The sequence below is a fragment of the Aulonocara sp. 'chitande type north' Nkhata Bay genome, linkage group LG10 (assembly GCF_057382095.1).
Source record: "Aulonocara sp. 'chitande type north' Nkhata Bay isolate Kocher_YH1m ecotype deep benthic linkage group LG10, A_spYH_male_GT1.1, whole genome shotgun sequence".
Classification (NCBI taxonomy): Eukaryota; Metazoa; Chordata; class Actinopteri; order Cichliformes; family Cichlidae; genus Aulonocara; species Aulonocara sp. 'chitande type north' Nkhata Bay.
The window spans coordinates 34,181,653-34,203,315 of NC_141353.1; the positions used below are offsets into that span (position 1 = coordinate 34,181,653).

At 41.1% G+C, this 21,663-nt stretch overlaps 1 protein-coding gene across 3 annotated transcripts in view; it reads right to left on the minus strand.

Moving 5' to 3' along the window:
- Positions 1-21,663, minus strand: part of LOC147321268 (roundabout homolog 1-like) — a 107,379-nt gene that overhangs the window by 14,576 nt on the left and 71,140 nt on the right. For 2 of the 3 annotated variants that reach the window (XM_086309624.1, XM_086309626.1), the window contains 17 exons: positions 18,736-18,893; positions 15,202-15,322; positions 13,671-13,809; positions 13,431-13,561; positions 10,687-10,811; positions 10,417-10,588; positions 4,369-4,574; positions 4,196-4,277; positions 3,954-4,122; positions 3,671-3,837; positions 3,449-3,570; positions 2,550-2,784; positions 2,295-2,416; positions 1,955-2,126; positions 1,419-1,616; positions 746-772; positions 160-199 (listed from right to left, as the gene is read on the minus strand). In XM_086309624.1, coding sequence (XP_086165750.1) covers positions 160-199; positions 746-772; positions 1,419-1,616; positions 1,955-2,126; positions 2,295-2,416; positions 2,550-2,784; positions 3,449-3,570; positions 3,671-3,837; positions 3,954-4,122; positions 4,196-4,277; positions 4,369-4,574; positions 10,417-10,588; positions 10,687-10,811; positions 13,431-13,561; positions 13,671-13,809; positions 15,202-15,322; positions 18,736-18,893 — 2,386 coding nt within the window. The remainder of the gene's footprint in view (positions 1-159; positions 200-745; positions 773-1,418; positions 1,617-1,954; positions 2,127-2,294; positions 2,417-2,549; positions 2,785-3,448; positions 3,571-3,670; positions 3,838-3,953; positions 4,123-4,195; positions 4,278-4,368; positions 4,575-10,416; positions 10,589-10,686; positions 10,812-13,430; positions 13,562-13,670; positions 13,810-15,201; positions 15,323-18,735; positions 18,894-21,663) is intronic. The other variant, XM_086309625.1, reaches the window with a different exon arrangement.

Consider the following 21,663-nt stretch of genomic DNA (forward strand, 5'->3'; position numbering starts at 1 on the left):
CACAACCTGCCACCTTCATAAATGAGTAATGAGTGAGCATGGACTGGGTGCCTTACAGCACATTTAAAGCAAGAAGACACCTCCCCCTAGTGGTTCCACTGTGCAAGTGCATTTCTTTTATTATTTTTTATTCAACACAAAGGGACAAAAATACCTCACCTGCCAGCACTGCATACTGATTCTCCTCTTTGATATGCAACTGCAAAGAGAAAGAGGAAAACATTCAGCCTTGATGAGCTGTCAAAAAGATGAAGCGCTAAAGGCAGAAAAAAAACATGAAAGAAGTCTAAGCAAAAAAAGAAAAAGAAAAATTAAAGCAAAAAGTCTACATGCTTCTATCCATGGGGTGTATAGTTTGTGTCTGGTTTCTGCGTCTGTTAAACTGTCTAGTTTAATTTGCATGAAGACACCACAAATAATTGTCTGTTCCTTTACACATCTCAGCACAACACAACTTCACAATGGATTTAGTAACACTTGTTCGCAGTTTCTCCAGTAGTAAAATGTCATATAAAAGATATTAATCTTGTTTGAGAGATTCCATATTTTAAAAATTATAAACAAATGAACTTAACCTAAGCCAATGCACTTGGTCCAATGGGACAAGTACATTGTTGCAATGTGTCCATACAACATATGTTTCTCTCCATTGTTCTATGAAACAAATGTTATATGAATAAACATATCCAATCATTTGCCACATAAAATCTAACATGTATTAGCAGCTAAAGCACATAGTACATACCTGTAGGTGTAAAGGTGAATGAGGGAACTGAAGGAACAAATGACAAGAGAAATCAGTTTTACTCTTTTGTAACTTAGTTACTTTAGTATCTAAATTGTTAGATACTACCATAGTACATTATAACATTGCAGACCTTTGTATGCAACCTCTGCTGTGTGATGGGCATCTCCTCATGTAAAAGTTTAAGGTGTACAAGTATTTTAATAACCACATGCCACCTGTGTTAGTGCTGCCTCTGACACAAGTGCCCAGAAGAAGGTTAATAAGGGTGACAGGCGACCCAGGAGACAGGGAAGAAATATCAGCAATATTGTAGCACACATGCTAATGGCAGTTTGACAGGCCAGTGGCTCCAAGAACTGTGCTATGTTGAGGAAATGGCACTCTACAAATAAGCAATTAAAGGTCAGCCTTTGAATGTCTGCAAATGCAAATTTGTTTCTGAAGTCTTTGTGTCTGACCGTTTGATGTGATCTGCTTATCAGCCACAGAAAATATTCCTTAATATCACTGAAAGGACAATTGATGATCAGTGTGGTGGTAACATGTCATGGCTTGATCCCTTCTACAGTCCTAAAAGTCTTCAAATGTAGGCACATTTGGCCCATATAGATGTGAAATTGATATTTACATCTACTACTGTACAGTAAGGACATAGGGAAAAGGCACACACCCTTGCGGATGCCAGTGTATGTGCTGCTGAGGCCGCTTCTTTTCTTGCGGTGACGGTACAGCCACACGCTGAAAATCATGAGAACCAACCAGCAGGTGGCGCCAATGCCAGCGATAAATGCGGGCTGCTTCACCACATCTGAGATCTGGGACAATGTGTCTCTTTCCTCGCTGATATCCATCATCTGGCCTGCAGAGTCTGAGCAGTAAAAACAAAAGGAGAAGGTTCAAACATATATTGCCACACATGCATATGTACAGAAAATGCAGAAAGTATAACTGGACCCTTTAGTATGTTAAAAAAAAAAAAGTTAAAGGGCCCAAAGAGAGAAAGGCATTGCTTAAACAAACATAAAAAAATGTGAATCTAACCATGAATAGATTAAGAACAGCATTATGCTCCATTCAGATTTTTCACTGAACACACAAAGGAGGCTCTGATCAACTGCATTTGGAGGTTTTCTCTAAAACATTCTGTTGCTGTGCTCAGACGTGTGGCTTTCTAATTTTAACACTGCATTTTGGCAGAACATTTACCTAACTGAAAGAAAGCAACGTCACTCTGTACTCCAGGTCCAGCACCATTGCTAGCTGCAACCACCACACTGTAGCGAATCCCCGGTGCCAGACTGGAAATGAGCACGGAGAAGGTGGAGCCATCCACTGACTGGTTTACATGGTAGCGACTCTCATTACCCAGGCACCAGATCTGTCGAGAAGAAGGTGAGATGAAGATGAGAGGGCAGTGATTGCCCGAGGGACACACTGAGCACCTTAAGTCTTACAGAGATACAATTTGCATTTTAGTTGCAATACAAGACGCAGAAGGACAAGTACAGGAGTGAGTGAGTGATAGCTGTCTTTTTTTTTTAATAACCTTGTATTCCTGAATGAGTCCAGCCTCTTCTGCATTTGGAGGAGGTTTCCAGGAAACGAGAATGGCAGTGCCATTGGCCTCAGTCTTTGTGACTGTCACTCCCTGGGGTGCTCTACTTGGGGCTAAGACAAAGAAGCACACAGTTAATAACGGAGACATTAACAGAGTCGCTGATATTGTATGATGATCATGTACAATGATATTTAAAATCACTATCTCTTTGGTATTTATAGATAGTCTAAGACAAAACTTCACCTTCTTCCAGTGTCCTGACCACCTTCACCTCACTGTCAGTTCCCTGGAACTCGTCAAAGAAGGGACGCACTTTGAACTCGTAGATGGATCCCTTCTTCAGCTGACTGATCACCACCCCGTCCTCAAGTGGGGCACGTAACTCCTGGACAATCCACTGCCCGTCTGGTTGGCCATGCTCAGCAGACGCCCTGTAGAGAACCTTGTAACCCTGGATGTACGGGGACTGCTGTTCGACCTAACAGAGATAAAAACACGTTAAGATATCAGACCACATGACAATGAGACTCTTTTTGAACACCGGAAACTAAACAAATTCAATTCAAAGGCTCACAATAATATTTGTATGTGAGTTAAACATCTAGTTTTAACAGATCTGTTAAAACTCAGTTAATTCAATGTTCCTTTAGGGTGATGCATTTTATCTTTTTATCATCTGTGGATTCTCACTGTAAATCTCAACATGAAGTCATTTATGGTTTCCATTCAGTAAGGTTCTGGTTAAAATTAAGCCAGCATAGGACTCAGCACTTTCCATTTGAACCACAGTATTACAAAATGGGATACTTTTAAAGATTTTTGTGGAGGCATCCACACAGAAAAATGCATCAGACATTCTTATGTGCTTGGAACAAATTGGCAATGTAGCAGACCAATAAATTTGCATCTCCGTACTGTGCTTTATTCTCTGCTAATAAATGCTGGGAAACTGGGCAGTCTAGATTCTCAGTCAAGAATCCCTAAATTAAAAGGTTTGCCAGCATCAATAATCTTTATTTTAACATCCTGACCCCTTGGTTTTCATATCATTTGTTAAATCTGTCCACATGTTTAAAAAAAACAAACAAGGCAATTATTTTTTGCTGTAGTTACATTAACTTCAAGCCAGTCGCTTCGCTTACCGTCCACTGCACTCTGACAGCGGAAGACGAAAGGACAGTTGGCGTGCGCAGGTGGATAACAACATCTGCCAGTTCTCTCTGGATGTGACGATGATCCACTCCCTGCATAGTGGCAGTGCTGTCTGTGTGTACCAAAGGAAGGACAGAAGCATAAAATTTCAGTGTGTTTGTGGCTAAGCTGGCATTTAAAAGCTTAAAAACTAATGGAAAATCCAGACTGACCCTGTGTTCTGATGGAGTCAGAGATTGGACTGGGGTCACTCAGGCCATAGGAATTCACTGCTCTGACCATAAAGAGGTATACAGTTCCAGGCTTCAGGTTTCTCAGGACAAAGGTCTGCGCCTTCACATGCTCTGCCAGGGTCACCCATCTGCTGCCTAATGTGTAACTGCAGAGAGTGGCCAAAAATGACAGCACACAAACACAGGGAATATTTTGTCAAGCTTGATCCATGTTAAACAGAATGACTTCGTTAAAACACGTTTGACCCTGCAAGTCTCTAACCTGAATGCCTCAATCAGGTAAGAGGTGGGTGGTGCAGTGCCACTGGGGCCAGATTTCCATGATACAGTGACAGAGGTACGGCTGATGTCAGTCACCTCAGGTTTAGATGGAGCACTGGGAATCAGGCTAGGGTCTGAGGGATGACCAGACTGGACAACAACTCCAAACTCTGCCAGTGAGACAGCAACAAAATCATGCAAAAGTTAACCTAGCAGGACTTTCTGTATATCTGAATAGCCTACCTTCAACTTGCAAGTACGCTGTTCGGGAAGCCTCTCCATTGGAATTAGAAGCAACGCAGGTGTAGAAACCTGTATCTCCCAGCTAAGGATGGAAGATACAGAGGAGGCAGACATTGACAGGTGGCCTTGGCTCAGTGTGAGTTCTTAGTAAGTGCTGTATTACTATCTACTACCTTAGCATAGTGAATCTTCAGCAATCCTGTTTCTGTTAGCGACATACGGGAGTCCACAGGAGACACCACCACACCATCTTTCTTCCAGTGAACGGCAGGTGTTGGAGTGCCAACACTTTGGCAACCCAGGGTTACTGTGCTGTCTACAGAAACAGTCTGATTGACCGGACCCTGTCTAATGACAGGAGGAGGGTGGTCTGACCCAGCTAGGAAAGAAAAATGGAAAAGTGAATGACTAAACCACAAAATGACATGTATTAATTATAGATATGTCTCATTGGAAATACACAGTGAAGTCAGTGTCAAAACAGCATGTGGTGTGGTATACATATACATATATATATATATACACATATATATACATATATATACACATATATATACATATATATATATATACATATATATATATACACATATATATATATACATACATATATATACATATACATATATATATACATATATATACATATATATATACATACATATATATACATATACATATATATATATATATATATATATATACACATACATATATATACATATATATATATACATATATATACATATATATACATACACATATATATATACATACACATATACATATATATATGTGTTGGTTAGCCACCACCATTTTGTCCGTCTGTATCTGGAAGTCCCACAGGATCTTAGCTCGGTCATTCTCCACCACCCTTGGGGGCATCTCCCATTTTGACCTCGGGACTTCCAGGTTATACTCGGCACAGATGTTCCTGTACACTATGCCGGCCACTTGGTTATGGCGTTCCATGTATGCCTTGCCTGCTAGCATCTTGCACCCTGCTGTTATGTGCTGGATTGTCTCTGGGGCATCTTTACACAGCCTGCACCTGGGGTCTTGCCTGGTGTGATAGACCCCAGCCTCTATGGATCTTGTGCTCAGAGCTTGTTCTTGTGCTGCCATGATTAGTGCTTCTGTGCTGTCTTTCAGTCCAGCTTTGTCCAGCCACTGGTAGGATTTCTGGATATCAGCCACCTCCTCTATCTGCCGGTGGTACATACCGTGCAGGGGCCTGTCCTTCCATGATGGTTCCTCGTCTCCCTCCTCTTTCTTGGGTTTCTGCTGCCTGAGGTATTCACTGAGCACTCGGTCAGTTGGGGCCATCTTCCCAATGTATTCTTGGATGTTCGTTGTCTCATCCTGGACTGTGGTGCTGACAATCACCAGTCCCCGGCCCCCTTCCTTCCGCTTAGCGTACAGCCTCAGGGGTGACAGCAATGACAGCAATATCAGGAAGAAGGAACACGAGAAGCTGGAGAAATACCAAGGGCTCAGAGAAGAGCTCGAGAGGATGTGGAGGGTGAAGGTAACGGTGGTCCCCGTGGTAATCGGAGCACTAGGTGCGGTGACTCCCAAGCTAGGCGAGTGGCTCCAGCAGATCCCGGGAACAACATCGGAGATCTCTGTCCAGAAGAGCGCAGTCCTGGGAACAGCTAAGATACTGCGCAGGACCCTCAAGCTCCCAGGCCTCTGGTAGAGGACCCGAGCTTGAAGGATAAACCGCCCGCAGGGGCGTGCTGGGTGTTTTTTTTTTTTTTATATATATATATATATATATATGTATATGTGTATGTATATATATATGTGTATGTATATATATATGTGTATGTATATATACATATATACATACATATATACATACATATATATCTATATATATATATTTATTAGGGGGGCAACGATATTCGTATCGATATTGAACCGTTCGATACAGTGCTTTCGGTTCGGTACGCATATGTATCGAACAATACAAAATTTGTAATTTCTTTTATCAACTTTCCTTCTGACGATGCTGTCTGTGTTGAGCGCTCAGTGAATCTGCGTTCGACTACTCCGCCTAGGCTCGACAGTGTAGCCTAGGCGGAGTAATCGAACGCAGATTCACTGAGCGCTCAACACAGACAGCATCGTCAGAAGGAAGAGCGCAGGGCAAGCTAGCGAGACAGAAGTTAAGCTCTCCTTGCAACATGGACCTCCCCCACCCTCATTCAGATCTGGCGTTTGGAATTATTTTGGTTTTCATGTGATGTATGACCCTGAAGGTAAGCAAGTCATGGACTAAAGTAAAACAGTATGTTGGATGTGCCATGCAATGCTCAATTACATGGGTGGGAACTAGTGTGTTAGCGCAGTTAGCTCGTTAACGTGTTGGCCGTCTAGCCCCATGCACGGAGCGATCGGCGGTAGCTCGTTAACGGAGATTTGCCGTGTTGTGGCGTTAAGGTCATTTCAACGAGATTAACCTGAAAGCACTAGTGGGAACACAACGAATATGACTGCACATTTACGCCGACATCATCCTAGTGCAAAGACAAAAACAACAAGCATGCTACTAACTTTAGCCGAGTCATTTAGACAGCTATTAGCACATCATTCTCCTTATATGTTTAATATGCTGCTGAGAATATAGCCCAGAAGAAGCGGATAGTATAGCTTTTATTTTGGAAAGAGACATTTCTCTTTAATAAACTCTCTTTTCCAAAGATGAGTGATTCCTCAATCACTCATCAAGGGCTCGCAATATCGCTAGCCCGACGTCCTGGAGCTAGCGATTTTTTCAGTCGGGCTACCAAAATCTATCTCTGCCCTGCCCGTCGGGCTATTGTAGGAAGGAAAAATATATGTCAATGCTTTTGCATTCTTTCAGAAATGTAGCTGGGTAATTATGTCATTGGCATCGGTGAGCCACTGTCAATATGTGACATATTACAATCGCGTTTGAATTTGCGCTTGTTTTTTTGCTTTCACTTTGCAATCGGGCGAACTGTGTATAGAGAGCGACAGCACTGATCTGTGAGTGATGATAATTTGTGCACCAATTCCTCTGACATCGTCTAATTAATTGTTAGCTTACTATGCAAACATGACAAGTGAAATCTCACGCAGCAAGCTTAAACATGTGAGAGGTTGATCGCGCAGAGAATCGCTGAGCTTATGTGAGTGTGTGTGTAAAAGCAGCAGGATATATATTTTAGTTCTGCTGAGCCAAATAAGACAGGTCAGGGTGAAGAATTAGTTACAGCCAAAGAAAAGCTTACCACAAAACGGAGAAGTTATGACAAATCAGACTATAAGGCAAAAAGAAAGTGCAGCTTTATGGTTTCATGGACAAAAGAATTTCTGTGGCTGCAATATGACGAGCTAAATAACCAGGGCTGCACATAAGTGGTCCGCAGCTGCGCATTCGCTGTCAAAATAAAAAACACGCACAAGGGTTAGGGTTAAATTTAAAAACTGTACTTTTGAGTTAAAATATATATTTATAATTTTAATAAATGACAAATTAAAAAGGCATGAACATTTTTTTTGTATCGAAAAAATTTTGTGTATCGTTGCACCCCTAATATATATATACATATATATATATATATATATGGGCAGTGGCTGGGGGACAAGTGAGATCTTAGCTGACATTTTTCCCCCTCCAACCCTTTTCTGCATTTTCTTCTCTACAACAATGTCATTGCCAGTGGTATATTACAGAATTTGAGATTAGGGATTCATTTTAATAAAATGTTAAAGTTATAAAGAGAAAGAGAAAAATAAAAATAAGAACTGAGAATAGTTGAGAAAATGAAGGCATGGGAAAAAAACAAAAGACAGATAAGATGTGGAAGATATTGAGGGGTAAATTGGTAAAGAGGGAGAACAATAAGCTTAGGTGGCTGCGCAGGCAGCGGAGGAAAAAGAAATCAACTTTTCCCCTCCAGCGGAGAGCAACTAATCGTTCATTGGGTTGTAGGTACTGCTGGAGCCGGATCCAATCATGTCGGCAAAGCCCAACTAATAACAGTCTAACTTAGATAACAGACTCTCTCGCTCTCTTACATTTGAAAAAAAAAAACCCTGGATGGGAGCAGGGGCTCTAGATAAAAAATACAAAAAAAACCTCCAAAAAAGGTGATGGAAGTGTGCCTTGAAAACTGCCAGAGGTAATGTGAACCAGTTATTACCATACAAATGCACTACTCTAAATGGGGATGAGAGGCGTGTGGTAGGATGGATAGAATTTAGGGGAGGGGAGAGTGGAGAGAAAAAAAATGTGCAAGTGAGAGTGTAGAGCTGTGCAGACTGCTGGAAAAAATCCTAAAAACACCCATGAACAGCCCACCTCCTTTTTACTGAATAGACTCTCACTTTCATACTAAGGTGGCTGCAGGACACATTATTGGTATGGGCAGAATACTGTCCACGACAACTGACAGAGGTGCACTGATCCACTCAATGTGTAGATGCATTACCAGTCTGTTCAAAACTGAAGCAATTATTTTCTTTAATGTATTTACGTACATAGAACTCACACAGACGTACAAGTAGTTATTCATCACCACACAGGTGCACAATTACTTGTGTCTGCAATTACTTTTGTAGGCCTCCGAGCACATTCAAATTGCTTTTTAAGGCAATCAGCATAGTTATTTCATCATGTATAGTTTGGATGAGAGTCCCTCAGACCAATTTCTATAAAAACCTCATATACTGAACTCTAGATCTAGAGTACAATAAACCAGTCTGTGCTGTGTTGTGTTAAGGCAAACTAATGATTAATGATGATCAGTGCAGCCATCTTTATTTAGACTATTTACTGCACAATTGCAGGTTGGGAAATGTTTCTTTAAGAGAAGATTTATATAGTAGTGTGCAAAAGTCTTGAGTCAAAACACATTTCTTTATATGTTGCTGGGAAAACCGGAAACACATGAAGCAATTTATTGAAACTTGCAAACATACATAATTCTAATGAGCTAAAATATTTGGCATGAGTACCTTTAGTCTTTAACACAGCCTGAACTCTCTTAGGCAAGCTTTCTTGTAATGTCTTTAAGTAGAGTCTTTACCTTACAATTTAATATATCTTACAATGACTGTTTGGCGCTATGAGCTCTTTTTCTTTGGATGAGAAAAAGCTCTTATTTGGATACTGCCTGCCTTTTGTTTTGTTTATTGCCAAGACAATCCCAAGTTCTTCTATCCAGGTATGCTTTTGTTGCATTGGCAGTGTGGTATCATTGTCTTGCTGAAAAATGAAGCTGCTGCCAATCAGACACTGTCCAGATGGTTTTGCATGGTGGATCAAAATCTGATGGCACATATTCTGCATAAGTACATCCATTTTGACAAGATACTTAAACCACGACAGAGCCTCCACCATGTTTTACAGATGGCTGTAAGCACTTCCTGTTGTACTTCTCCCAAGCACCTCCTTCAAATTTGGATTCATCATTGCATCTGTTGCCTCTAATTTTTAGCATGGTTCTCATGTAATTTGTCATATCTCAGCCTCTTCTCCCTGTTTCCTTTCCTTAAGAATGGCTAGTTGACAGCCACCATTCCACTGAGATCATTTCTGGTGAGGCTTCATCCAAAAGTAGACAGATCAGCTGAAGAGCTAGATGCATCTTTCAGGTCCATTGTCAGGTCTTTGCTGGATTTTTTCCCCCATTTGTGAAAGGACCTGACTTACAGATACTGTTGCTTGAGTTAACAACAAATAAATAAAAATAAACAGATAAGTGTTAATCTGAAAATATAAAACTAATGTGGAAAAGCAACCAACATAAAAAATTTTTTTTAAAATAACTACTACTACTACAACTACTGCAGAGGTACTCCTCAAAACCACTTTAAAAATATTACAAGAAATTCTGACCCCTTGGAAGTAAATATAAAGAACTGAGGACTGGCTCAAAACTTTTGCACAGCGCTGTAAGTACAGACACTCTTTATAGACAGTCACCGCAGAAACCAACTATTCTGAGCCCAACATGTGAACAATATCTCATAAAATCCCTCTCCTGACTGAAGCCAAGGCAAACCACCACACCCATATTACTGCCGTCTGTAGCCAAAACAAAACTGTACTTTAATTTACCTGCTCAACAAAACAAGACTGCTGCCACAATGTAGTCCACTTAGCCAAAAGACAAAAGAATGAAGCTGCAAAAGAGCTACATAAAAGTCCCCTCCTTTGCCCTCCATCACCACTTCCTTTTACTCACAGTCTGTAACCTCCAGCAGCGCTTTGGTAATAACGCTGCCAGCGATGTTAAGAGCCTGGCAGCTATAAAAGCCGCCATCATTACGTTGAACATTGGTAATGGTCAAACTGCCCATCTGGGAGACGGACAGCCGGCTAAAGGGCTGCGGTGGCTGGTAGGAGAAGAGAAGACTCTAGAGGGGAGATGAAGATCACAGTTAGCCATTCATTATCTTTATTTACACTGTGCAGTGATTTAGTAGTGTGATGACAGACTAAGGGTCAGTCTCACCTCACTGCCCTCCCTCTGCCAGAAAATAGCAGGCTGCGGGTTGCCAGTAGCCTCACATTGGAAGGTGACCGTCCTGCCCACTGCCACCACCTGGTTCCTGGGACGAATGGCAAAAGCCGGGGGCACTGCAGAAGAAGAGAGGTCCTAATTACCTGTCAGCATTACACATTTTTTATCATTCTCAGCATTATAACATTAGTGTGTGTGTGTGAGAAAAGCTTTACATATTTTATTCATTTACCCACACATAACATGAATTACATACTGTAGTGGTGGATGGAATTACAGTGAAGATAGGACAGTGACAGGGACTCATGAGTTCTTGTTGCTGTCTGATGGTGGGTGAGGGATGGACGACAACTTACCAGTATTGACTACAAGGAAAAAAGACACACAAAAAAGCAGCGCAATGAATAATCAGGGTGAATACACACAATGCACACACAATTGCAATGATGCAGGGACAGTTTTAAAAGATTTTTTTTCTACAGTTCATTGAAGGGTTATGGAACTGTAGGCACCTGATCACATGTGCAAGACTTCCATAATAAACTGTCAAAGAGGTGCTTTGTTATTATTCTGCTTCACCTTGTGGTTGTTCTCTATCTCTTTCCCTTTCTCGCTCTGTCTCTCCGTGGCTGGTTTGTGTATTTCTGTTCATGAGCTTGCAATCATTTAGTTTCTCTGTAGTTCACATCAGGTGTCCAAAGCTACACTTTCTCCCTGTTGGTGCTCCATAAGAGACGACCTGCTTTACTTTAGGAAATGCTCTGTCTGCTTTATGTGATGGTGCTGTGTGGGTAGAGCGTGCAGACAGAAGAACAGCCTTGCTTGCCGTGATTTCACCAGACTATAATACAAGCTATTTTCACACTGCAAAATAATGCAACAGCGGACATCACATGGACACATGGTAGGTTGAGGTCTATTTAATGTTTGATTGGACTGTTTCTGACATTTGCGCTAATATGCAGAAAGACTGTAGTGTGTGTGTGAAAGCTAGTTGTTTAATTTCTTTTACTGATTTCATTGTTGGTCACGTTAAATGAAAAGATCTTACTTAGGAACTCATTGGCCCCTTCGGTACCCTGCACTGTGCACACTAGGCCAATTCAATAATCCTTCCAGTTATTCTTCATCATTGTCGTTAGTAGCATTTCAAAACTATTATTATAAAGTGTGATGTATGATGTATGATTTTTTTTTAAATATGATTAGTGTTCTCAAAGGGATCTCAAGTAACACAGGTTACCCCCCACAATGTCTCGTTAAAGAAATGGAAGAAAAGCACAGATGTTAAAGAGTAAAGCAGGCTGTCTATCCCCAGTTATGTGCAGCAGACTTATTGGCTGTGACGTGTGAAAAACACATGTAATTGCCAGTTTGAGTCAGAGCCAGCCAGCCTAGAGGCATAGTTTAACAGACGTACAATTGGTTAATGAGGACATAAAACTCATAAAGGGTGAGATGCGGATGAAGCATTGTGTCTGGATAGAGGGGAAAAGTAGGAGCTACTGTAAAATTTCCACACTAACAAACATGCATTTGTAGATGGGAAACACTGGAAATCTTAAGATGTCAAAGCTAGATTTATAGTGCAATGAATTGCTTGCTAACCAGCTGCTTTTGGAACTACAGTGCTACACTGCTGTGGATACGGTGGTAAAGCGTGGCTTAAGCACCCTCTCTATAAATAGCCATATCTATCCACATCTCTAGAGTAGAGAGAGAGAGAGAAAAGTAGAGAGAGGTAATACAGGCAGAATAAATACATATTAATTTAGTAATTCCAGAACAATGTCATACTTGGAACTTGTGCAAAATTATTATGACTAAGCTCCTTGGCTTACTACAACTGTTTATAATGGCAATTGTTTAATATCAACCAAATGTTCTAGGTCAGTAAAAATGATTCTGTGGTTAGGGTTGTGACTATGATTTGAGCCATACAGAGGTTGGGCTTTTTTTTCTTTTCTTCTTTTTTAATATGAAACATGCATTCACTAAAATAACTATCTTTTTAATCTAGTAATACAACATCAAATGCTGTATTCCTGGTCTTTTCCATTGTTTGCCAAATTTAGCTATGCCCCCCCAAATGCTCATTTTCTCAGGTTTTTGGAGGAGGAGGAAGACAATGTAATTGGAACCATGTCAGTCCCCAGCATGTAACCAGCTCGTCTTTAATTAAGTCCTACTGTCTTTGCAGTATATGTCACCAACTGCTTCTCTGTATGTGTGTATTTATGCGTACTGGTTTGCATGTGCAACCATGAGAGATATCTCACTGCCTATTTCCTGTCATTGATTTAAGAACTTAAGGGTGTCATTGTGGCATTACAGCTTAGACCAAATTAATTTAGCTCCTGCAGTCACGAACATTTCCTTCTGATGCTCATTTTAGTTTGCACAAACAAACTTTTATTATGACTTCTTAGCTGTTGTTATATGACCCTCAGGCCTTAAGACAAACACACCCTAGAAACAATTATTCGGTACAAGAAGGCACAATGATGAAAGCGTGGTCATGCTGAACGCCCGGCTGTGTAAAAGTCATTTCTTGGTAAATTTGTGACACTATGACACAGGATTAGGTCTCCTGTTAGGAACAACTCTTAGGCAAACACTTCTCATCCATTAAAATGAAACCTGAGGCCTTGAAAAAAAATATGTGGACTGCATATACATGAGAAGAAGGTGCTTCGATTGTAGAGCATTAAGTGTGAAGGCTGGGTTGTACTGACCATGTACAGTGAGCGTGGCAGACGCTTCAGACTTCCCAACCATGTTCTCCACCACACATGTATAAGAGCCTTCGTCTGCAGAGGTCACTTGGCGAACAATCAAGGTATGGTCCTCTAGGATTTCAAATCTGCTGGCAGGACAGACATGCACACACACACATGCCCAAGAGATGAAAGAACAAGTGGAAACACCATGTTTGCATGGTCAGTTACTGAATGTAGAGGGTTTTTGTGTGTTACCTGCCCTTAGGCAGGTCAGAATCATCTCTCCTCCAGCGGACAGTGGGAACAGGGTCTCCTTGGACAACACAGCTGAACTCCACACTCTCCTCTGCCAGCACCACTACACTGCTGGGCCGCTTCACAAAGGTCGGACGCTCTATATGGCAGCACAGTAGTAAGAGGAACAAACATCATTACAGGATCAAATTCATCGTGTTTGTGGGCTCAGAAGGTATGAGTATTGAAAAGCTGACAAAAATGGAAAGACGTCTTGGATCATATCAAATCCTTTGAAGCAGGGATCAGTCGGCACTCAGACTGATTTAATCTACTCATCAAAGGCTCACCCAAGTAAATCCACTTGCTGCAATTGTTCACCTATTATAAATATGGTTGAGAGTTTATTACTGAGTACTCTGTGTGGGAAACAGCGTGTTCAAACAGCTGAAGCGTCAGAAGTCAGATTGTTATTCTATTCTCCTCTGCATCATATCATGGCTGGACTGAGGACTATGCACACCAACAGAACATCAATACATCAAGTTTTGCAAAAGTTAAAAATTGCAAAGCAACTTGTTTGAGATACAGAAAGCAGGACTACAACCAGCAAAAGTTCTGTGAAATGTTCTGGTTCAAGGCAGTCACAGAGAATGAGTAGCTGTCTACAAAACACTTTTGGGGAAAAGATCAAATGCTTGTGCAGTGCGATTCACATTACAGCAGAATAATGGGATCTAATGCATGTTATGGCTTCTCAAGGCCTATTGTAGTAGAAGACCATGAAATGCTGTCTGTCATGAACTTTCTTCCAAAGTCATCTGATTTTAACCCCTCTGAACAAGCAGAAAAAGTCCTTCATATTAATAACTTTTTCAAATCATTTGAGGTACATTTGAGTTTTGAACAAACTTTTATAATCAGTATGTTATTTTTGAGTGGTTCAACTTTTCACCCAAATAAGTATAAATTATTAGTTGCTGGGATTAAATAAATACAATAAAATCAGGTTTGACATGAAATTCTATAGATAATCATATATTTATCTGCCATTTATTTTGTACAGCCCAGAAAACAGCATATGTTAATATGCTTCTGCATTCAGCGGGATTTTCCACATTTATTTGACAGGCTCTTTGAGCCACTACATTGTATATTTGCAACCTGAACCAAGGCCATCTAACGATGTGGTACAGATAAGAGCTCTATTCTAATGGAAAGTGTTGGGAAAATAAGTGGGGGATTGAGAATAGAGGCTAGAAGCAGGAGGCGGCACTAGAAGAAGCACAGTACCATAGGGAGCTCTTATACTGAAAGGTTATAACATTAGATGTAGCACTGTTAGATGTTCAGTGCATGTTCAGTGGGGAAATTTGCTAAAGCTGGTAGACTGGGTGGTAGAGCTGCATAATCAAAATAATTAATGGGTTATTATACCCCAGTGAAAAAAGCATTGTACAGTGGACTGGCAAGGCACTGAGAACTGGAAGTACTCAGACTAAGTGAAGTACTGCAACATTGTGAAATGCAATCAAAAAGCTGCATATTTTACCAAGCACCGTGAGTTCGGCAATCTCACTCTCCCTCTCTCCCACCATGTTGGTTCCAACGCAGATGTATTTCCCTGCATCACTCTTCCTAGTGTTGGTGATCATTAGTTTGCCACTCCGAATCTAAAAGACAACAGAAAAAAAATCAATATTTGCACAGCTGTATTTGTGGAGGATCTAGCCATCTGTATGTGTACCGTGTTTGTGAATTACTAACAGAGTATCACATCCATAAAGCGTGTATTAATCTGGCTGCTATTTGTGTATTCTGCGATAAAATATGCCTCAGCTCAAGTTTTCTTTTTGACATGTTTACTTGAAAGTATGATGCTGTCTTTTGCATGGTCACATCTTTGACTGTCCCTTGTTTAAAAAGAAGTGCATGGTGTTGTGTAAGCCTGTGCGCATTGATCTGGCTCTCTATTGCTTAGGAATAGAATTTTCACTGCCTTTCAATCTGCACAGAAGGTCACCCATTATGAAATTACATAATTCATATCTAGCACTACATGAGAACCCTGGGAACAAAGGGACTGCCTCTTTGTAGAGACACTCCTTAGATGTTCTGTCAGCCTACTTTGCCTTTCCCAAACTTTTCTCTAAGCATATCGGCAAACACACACACACACACACACACACACACACACACACACACACACACACACACACACACACACACACACACACACACACACACACAGGCACAGGCACACCCACACATTCATGTTTATTTTTTATTGGCATTTCTTCTTTATTTGGTAGATGTAGTTGAGATAGACAGCAGAGGCATGAAAGAGAAAGAAGGAATGACATGCAGCAAAGAGCCCACCCTACATTCAAACCCAAGGCTCTGCACAAAAGGACTCAGGCTCAGTGAGAAATCCGCGATCTACCAGGTAAGCTACTGGGGTGGCCCACTGCTTTCAGCCTTTTCTGTCCACCACACGCCTCCACACACCATGTCTTTGAGGTACTTTGAATGTGAGATCCTCTACTGATAGTATGCAGCAGCTTGGTGTTAGAGGTGACAGCAGAGCAGTAGTGAGTAGATGAGAAACTGGAGAAGGGAAACATGCTGACCTCCAAACAAACACAAAGCCATTCTCTGCAACCAGACATGTGAAACCAGGCATCAACTTCAATTAAACTCTCAGCCCAGTTATTATGCTCTTAGATTGCTTCTTCCCTGCTCAAACTATTCATGCATTCTTGCTAGGGACACGACACACACTGCAGCGCTGCCATTTCTTAACGCAGTTCAGAGGTCAAGGCTGCCTACAGAGCTGCGTCCATTGAGTAATTCAGCAACATGCCAGACAGCACCTGGCTCCGTAGGAACTCTCAACTCTCAAGCTTACAGATGGAATACATCATTAAATTGCTGCTGCAGGGATAAAACCAGCAGCCTTTCATTTATTAGTCAGCCTCCTCCAGGCTAACCTTCCACCACAAACGGCTGACACTGTCCACCAAATAAATAAAAAAATTGAAAAATAAAAAGACCAAGAGTGGCCTAAGAGTGGATACCATTTCAAATCTGTTGTAAATCATGCGGTTTTAAGAGGAAGACTTAATAAATTGCGGGGTGACTTGTGGTTGTGTGTACTTGAGATGCACATTGCCAACCACTGGTAATCACAGGGGGCACGTGGGGGAATTTGGGAACTAGTATTGCAGATTCAGCCATTCCTGTCAGTATTCACTGGATTAGGGTTGGATGTTTGGAGTTACATTATAGCCACTAAAATAAAACGCTCTGTATTTCACTAAAAACATAATGCAATGCGGGTGTTTAAGCTGCTGTGAATGATTCATGAATAACCCATCCATCCACTCATTTTCTTAACTGCTTATCCAATTCAGGGTTGCAGAGGGACTGGAGGACACAGACAGATATACCACAGGCTCTTTTTCAAACTAGTGCAATGTGAGTTAAAAGATTTCTTATTTGGTCTCATTTCTTTTCTACATTTCAAAGAGTTTACTGACTTTGGCTCATTGAGATTACCTATTTAAATCCTGGAGAAAGGGTTTTGCGAGTTACCCCTTGCTGCAAGTCTTTCTCGAGGATTGCAAAGATGATCTAACCATTGCCACTGGCTAATGTTATACTTATGCTCTGCAACTTTTTTTTTCTGTTTACTGCACTTGTAACTTTAGCAGCTGATTAAAGAGTAGACTGAGAGCTTTTTTATTTCCTCGACTGACCGCTCCTCATTTTTAGCAAAAATTCCACTGCAAAGAAATGAAAATGTGGTTTGTCAGTCCTCCATCTCGGACACTGAAACCTCAGCTTTTCTTCCTCTTGTGCCTCGGTGTCTTCTATTTCTTTTTTACATAGTCTTAGATACCCTGAGGGAAAACACATTAGCTGCCTTAGTGTGATGTGTACGTATTTTCCTGCAATGAAGACACTCAGCTTTTTAATTAAAATCCATAAAATTCAATCCAACTGTTAACTCACAACTTGATCTGCATATCACTATTAATAACTGACAGCTAAAGGCCACAAGGGAAACACTCAAAAGGGTTTAAAGTAGCCATGAATCACTTGTGGTAGACTCCTTTGGTCTTTGTACAGTAAGTAATGTCTTTGAGAGAACACTCATGGCAAAGACACATTTCCATATAGAAAAGATGATCAGGGAGGACGAAGCCAGGCACGTAAGTACAAAGGGAAAAGCAGCCTTTGTATTTCCCTCAGAGGAGCCTCCCCCTTGGCTCTGATCCTTTCCTCTTCTTAAATCAGAGATAGCTGCTCTGTCCATCACAGTTCCCCAGAGATGCTCTACCTGTCACTCCACACTAACATGAGCTTTGAATTTCCTGCGTGTTCCTGGGAGCATGGAAGAGAAGACTCAAATAAACAAATCAGCTCTCTCACACAGACACACACACATGCACGCACACAGCTATCTGAGTTGTTGAAACCAGATTCTGTTCCAAAGTTAAAGGAGCAGGAAGCCATTAAATGCAAAATAAATTCAGTGTATACAAAAGCATGAAAAGGAAAATCACTGCTGTCTGCCGCGTGCCACATGACCTAATACATTAGACTAAGACCATACATCAATACAGTAGCTAACATTAGCAGACAATGCTGTTCCTTCCTGTACAGTATAATGTACACTTTTGGTTTTTTTCTGATGTGCTGCTCTGTGGTTAAGGTTTTGTATGAGCCAAATAAATCATCTCTCCAAAATTCCTACAAGCATTTTGGTAATGAGAACCAGAAAAGGTTTCAGTGACCACAAGAAAATTATCTTGCGACTTCACAGGGTTGCTTTTCCAAATTCCTGCAGAGCTTTAATTTGTATGTTAACGTTACAAAAAAGGCAACTAAGCATCAGAATTTCACACTGAAAGGCTTTTTGAACCCCACCAATTTTCATGTCAAAGTTTGTTCTTCACATAACGTCAACGTTCTAGCATCTCCAATGTAATGACTTGCACTTTCCCATGAATATAATGATATAACAACAACAGTATAAATTATCATTAGTTGAAATGTGTGAAATCAAAATAGCTGCTTTTACTGTTATGCGTTCATCTCTGTCATCTAAGTTGGAGCCATCTTTCCTCCAGGAGATTGTGGGCTCGGGGTGTCCACGGGGTGGCTGGCACTCCAGGACTGCAGGCTCACCCACTGCAACCATAACGTCAACAGGATTCTGCCTAAATTCGTCACGTAAGACTGGAAAAAACACAGACAAGCAGAACAGGAAACAGAGAGGACTTTAATAATGTTAAGAAGGTGAATACTTCCTCGTATCATTGGTGTCTTCAAGTGGGGCTGTGTTTAGTGTGTCAAAAAGTCTATTTCAATGACTTTTGTGATGTGGCATTAGCAGCTAATATTTTTAAGGTGCAAATTTTATAGTTTGGACTTAAGCTGCTTTTTTGCTCTTGGTAACAATATTAACGCCTTTTCTTGTTGGCAGAACTGGGCTGCGATACCAAGTCTTTAACAGCTTGACCAGCAGGATATTTTGTACTTGACTTCCCATGTCAAAAACACAGCCGTACAAGTTTCAGTTGATTGTTTACTAGCTCTGTCAATCCCACTTTTTGACAGTGACACACAAACACCTACACAAAATAAATTTACAGAGCTACACTGTTAGTAATCTGATAATATTAGTACAGTATTATCCACTCATCTAAATTGTATTCATTTATCAGCCTGTCAGGATCCCTCGTGGGACTACTCCTTCGCTCATGCAGGGTCTGTTGAGACTAGCTGCTGAGAAAGTTTGTTCTTAATGGCTGACAGTAAGATGAGAAGATATAAAGCTCTGCAGTAAAGGTGGGATCCAGCAGCCTACACTAGCAGGAGGCGGAAAGCTACCACGGCAATTTATCATCTTTCCACAACGACTAGGTTGTGTGCAGAAAAAGATCTTCCAGCCACCAGCTGTATCAGAGACAAAGCAAACTCGCATCTACTCCAGCGTGAACTCTGGTGGTCAGAGAGAGCTTTTTCCTGTCTCCACCATAGACATTATGTTGTGGTGTCTGCAGCAGTTTTTTTTTTATTAGATTCTTGCATCATATTGAATGGGCTATCATTTGCAAAATTACAGCAAGAATAAAAGTGAAATTAGGATATGTAGAAGAGAAACGAAAAAGAAAGTTCTTTTGATGAAAAACAACTTTAATTCCATATCGGTGAGCACAGTTTTGCCACTGATGAGGTGAACAACATGTGCTAATGTAGACGCCTGTGCATGAGTGACTGTTGTTAAGCATTCCCGGACTTAAATTACAGGAGGGGCTTAGAACCTGAAACAAGCCGAGGGAGCCGAGCCAACGCAGACCAAGCATAGCAGCAAGACTCAGTAGAGCTGGGGTGAAAAGACAGGAAACAATGAGGAAAACGCATAATCACTCCCATATGGCAGCAACAACCCATTCACCTCTTTTTGTGCATAACACCGAGTGGGCCCGAGACGCCTGATAAGCACCGTGGATATGAGAGAACAAATTGGGATGACCTTCTAATTGGAAGTATTTTGGCCCACGCATATCTCTGAGACTCACTTCGCTGCGTTGCCCCCTCTGATCCTCTGAGGAGGGTTGCGACCGCCTGACTGAGTGCTGATGGGAAACAGCTGTCTGACAACCCCACCCCACCTCACCCCCGCTCCCCGACTCCCCCCAATACTGCCGACACCACAATGTCGCATGATAAAAGGCACTCCCCGTGGGACGCGAAAAACATGGTTGGGGTTACCTCAGACAGGAAGAAAGGGAGACCGTCATAATTCTGTGCACACTGTGTGCGTGCATGTTGACTGATTGACTGATATTATCGCTTAATTCCAATGGTGGGTTGCACATCTGCTTTTACTATTGTGTGAGGGCCAAATGTTTTCACAGAAATCGAAAGCCTGGACTGCATCCATAAACCCCTTTGTTAAAGATTCAGTTTCAGTGATAGCATTGCAGTTAGCATAAGAAATAAGACTAGAAGAGATAAGGATTAAAATCAGAGGGAGCATATGAAGGTTAGGAAGGAATGTCTTTGTAAGTGTGCACCCATTTGTATGTGTGTGTGTGTGTGTGTGTGAACAAGGAGAAACTGGTTAGTTTTTCCATGTCATGCTATTGTGCTGGGTAAGTACACAGATAATCTAAAAGCTGTGATTGTAAAACTGACTGTTTATGTTGAGTTTGGAAAAAGTATCTGCCTGTTACATTATAATAGGAAATTATGCATGCCCAAGTAAAAACCATGAAAGCACACACCAGTGCATGTACTGTGATCTCCAAACCTAAACTATGCATACTAAGACTGTTTTCTTCTCTCCAGTTTCTCAACAGTCGTCAAATCCTCCTGTTTTCTTACATTACTGTCTTCTCTCGTCATCTACTGGCTCCACACAATTAATATAATTTCGGCTTATCTAGAAGCATATCCTGACAACCTACTTTTTGGGAGTGATGTTGCTCAGAGATTTAAAGATTTAAGGCTAGGCAACACTGTCTAGCCTTAAATCTTCCCAAGTCAGCAGCATTTGCATGACCAAGCTACATGGAGAATAATAATAATAATAAAAGAAAATCATACTGATTTTAAGAGGATTTGAAGAATTATGCAAGGAACAATCAGCACAAATTAAACCTTCTTTCTTACCATATATTTTTCTCAGCATGCTTTGATTGCAGAACCAGAACTATTATGATTTCTTTTGTGTCCTCCCGCCAACTTTAAAAACTTTTAGTGTAATCTGATTTTCCATTCTCTTTGTACATGCCTTGCATATTTTAGGGCTCTGCACTCCGTTTTAGAAACAAATCATACTTGTGTATTCCACAAGCTGCATAATGAACAGGAATTTCGTATGTTTTTGATGGTATGTAGCATCCACGTAGGTCTGATTCAGTGAAAACCACCTCACCAGCTTCTGAGGCCTACCCAACTTGCCTGTTTAGCTCAAGCTTTGCACCTCTCCTCGTCTTTT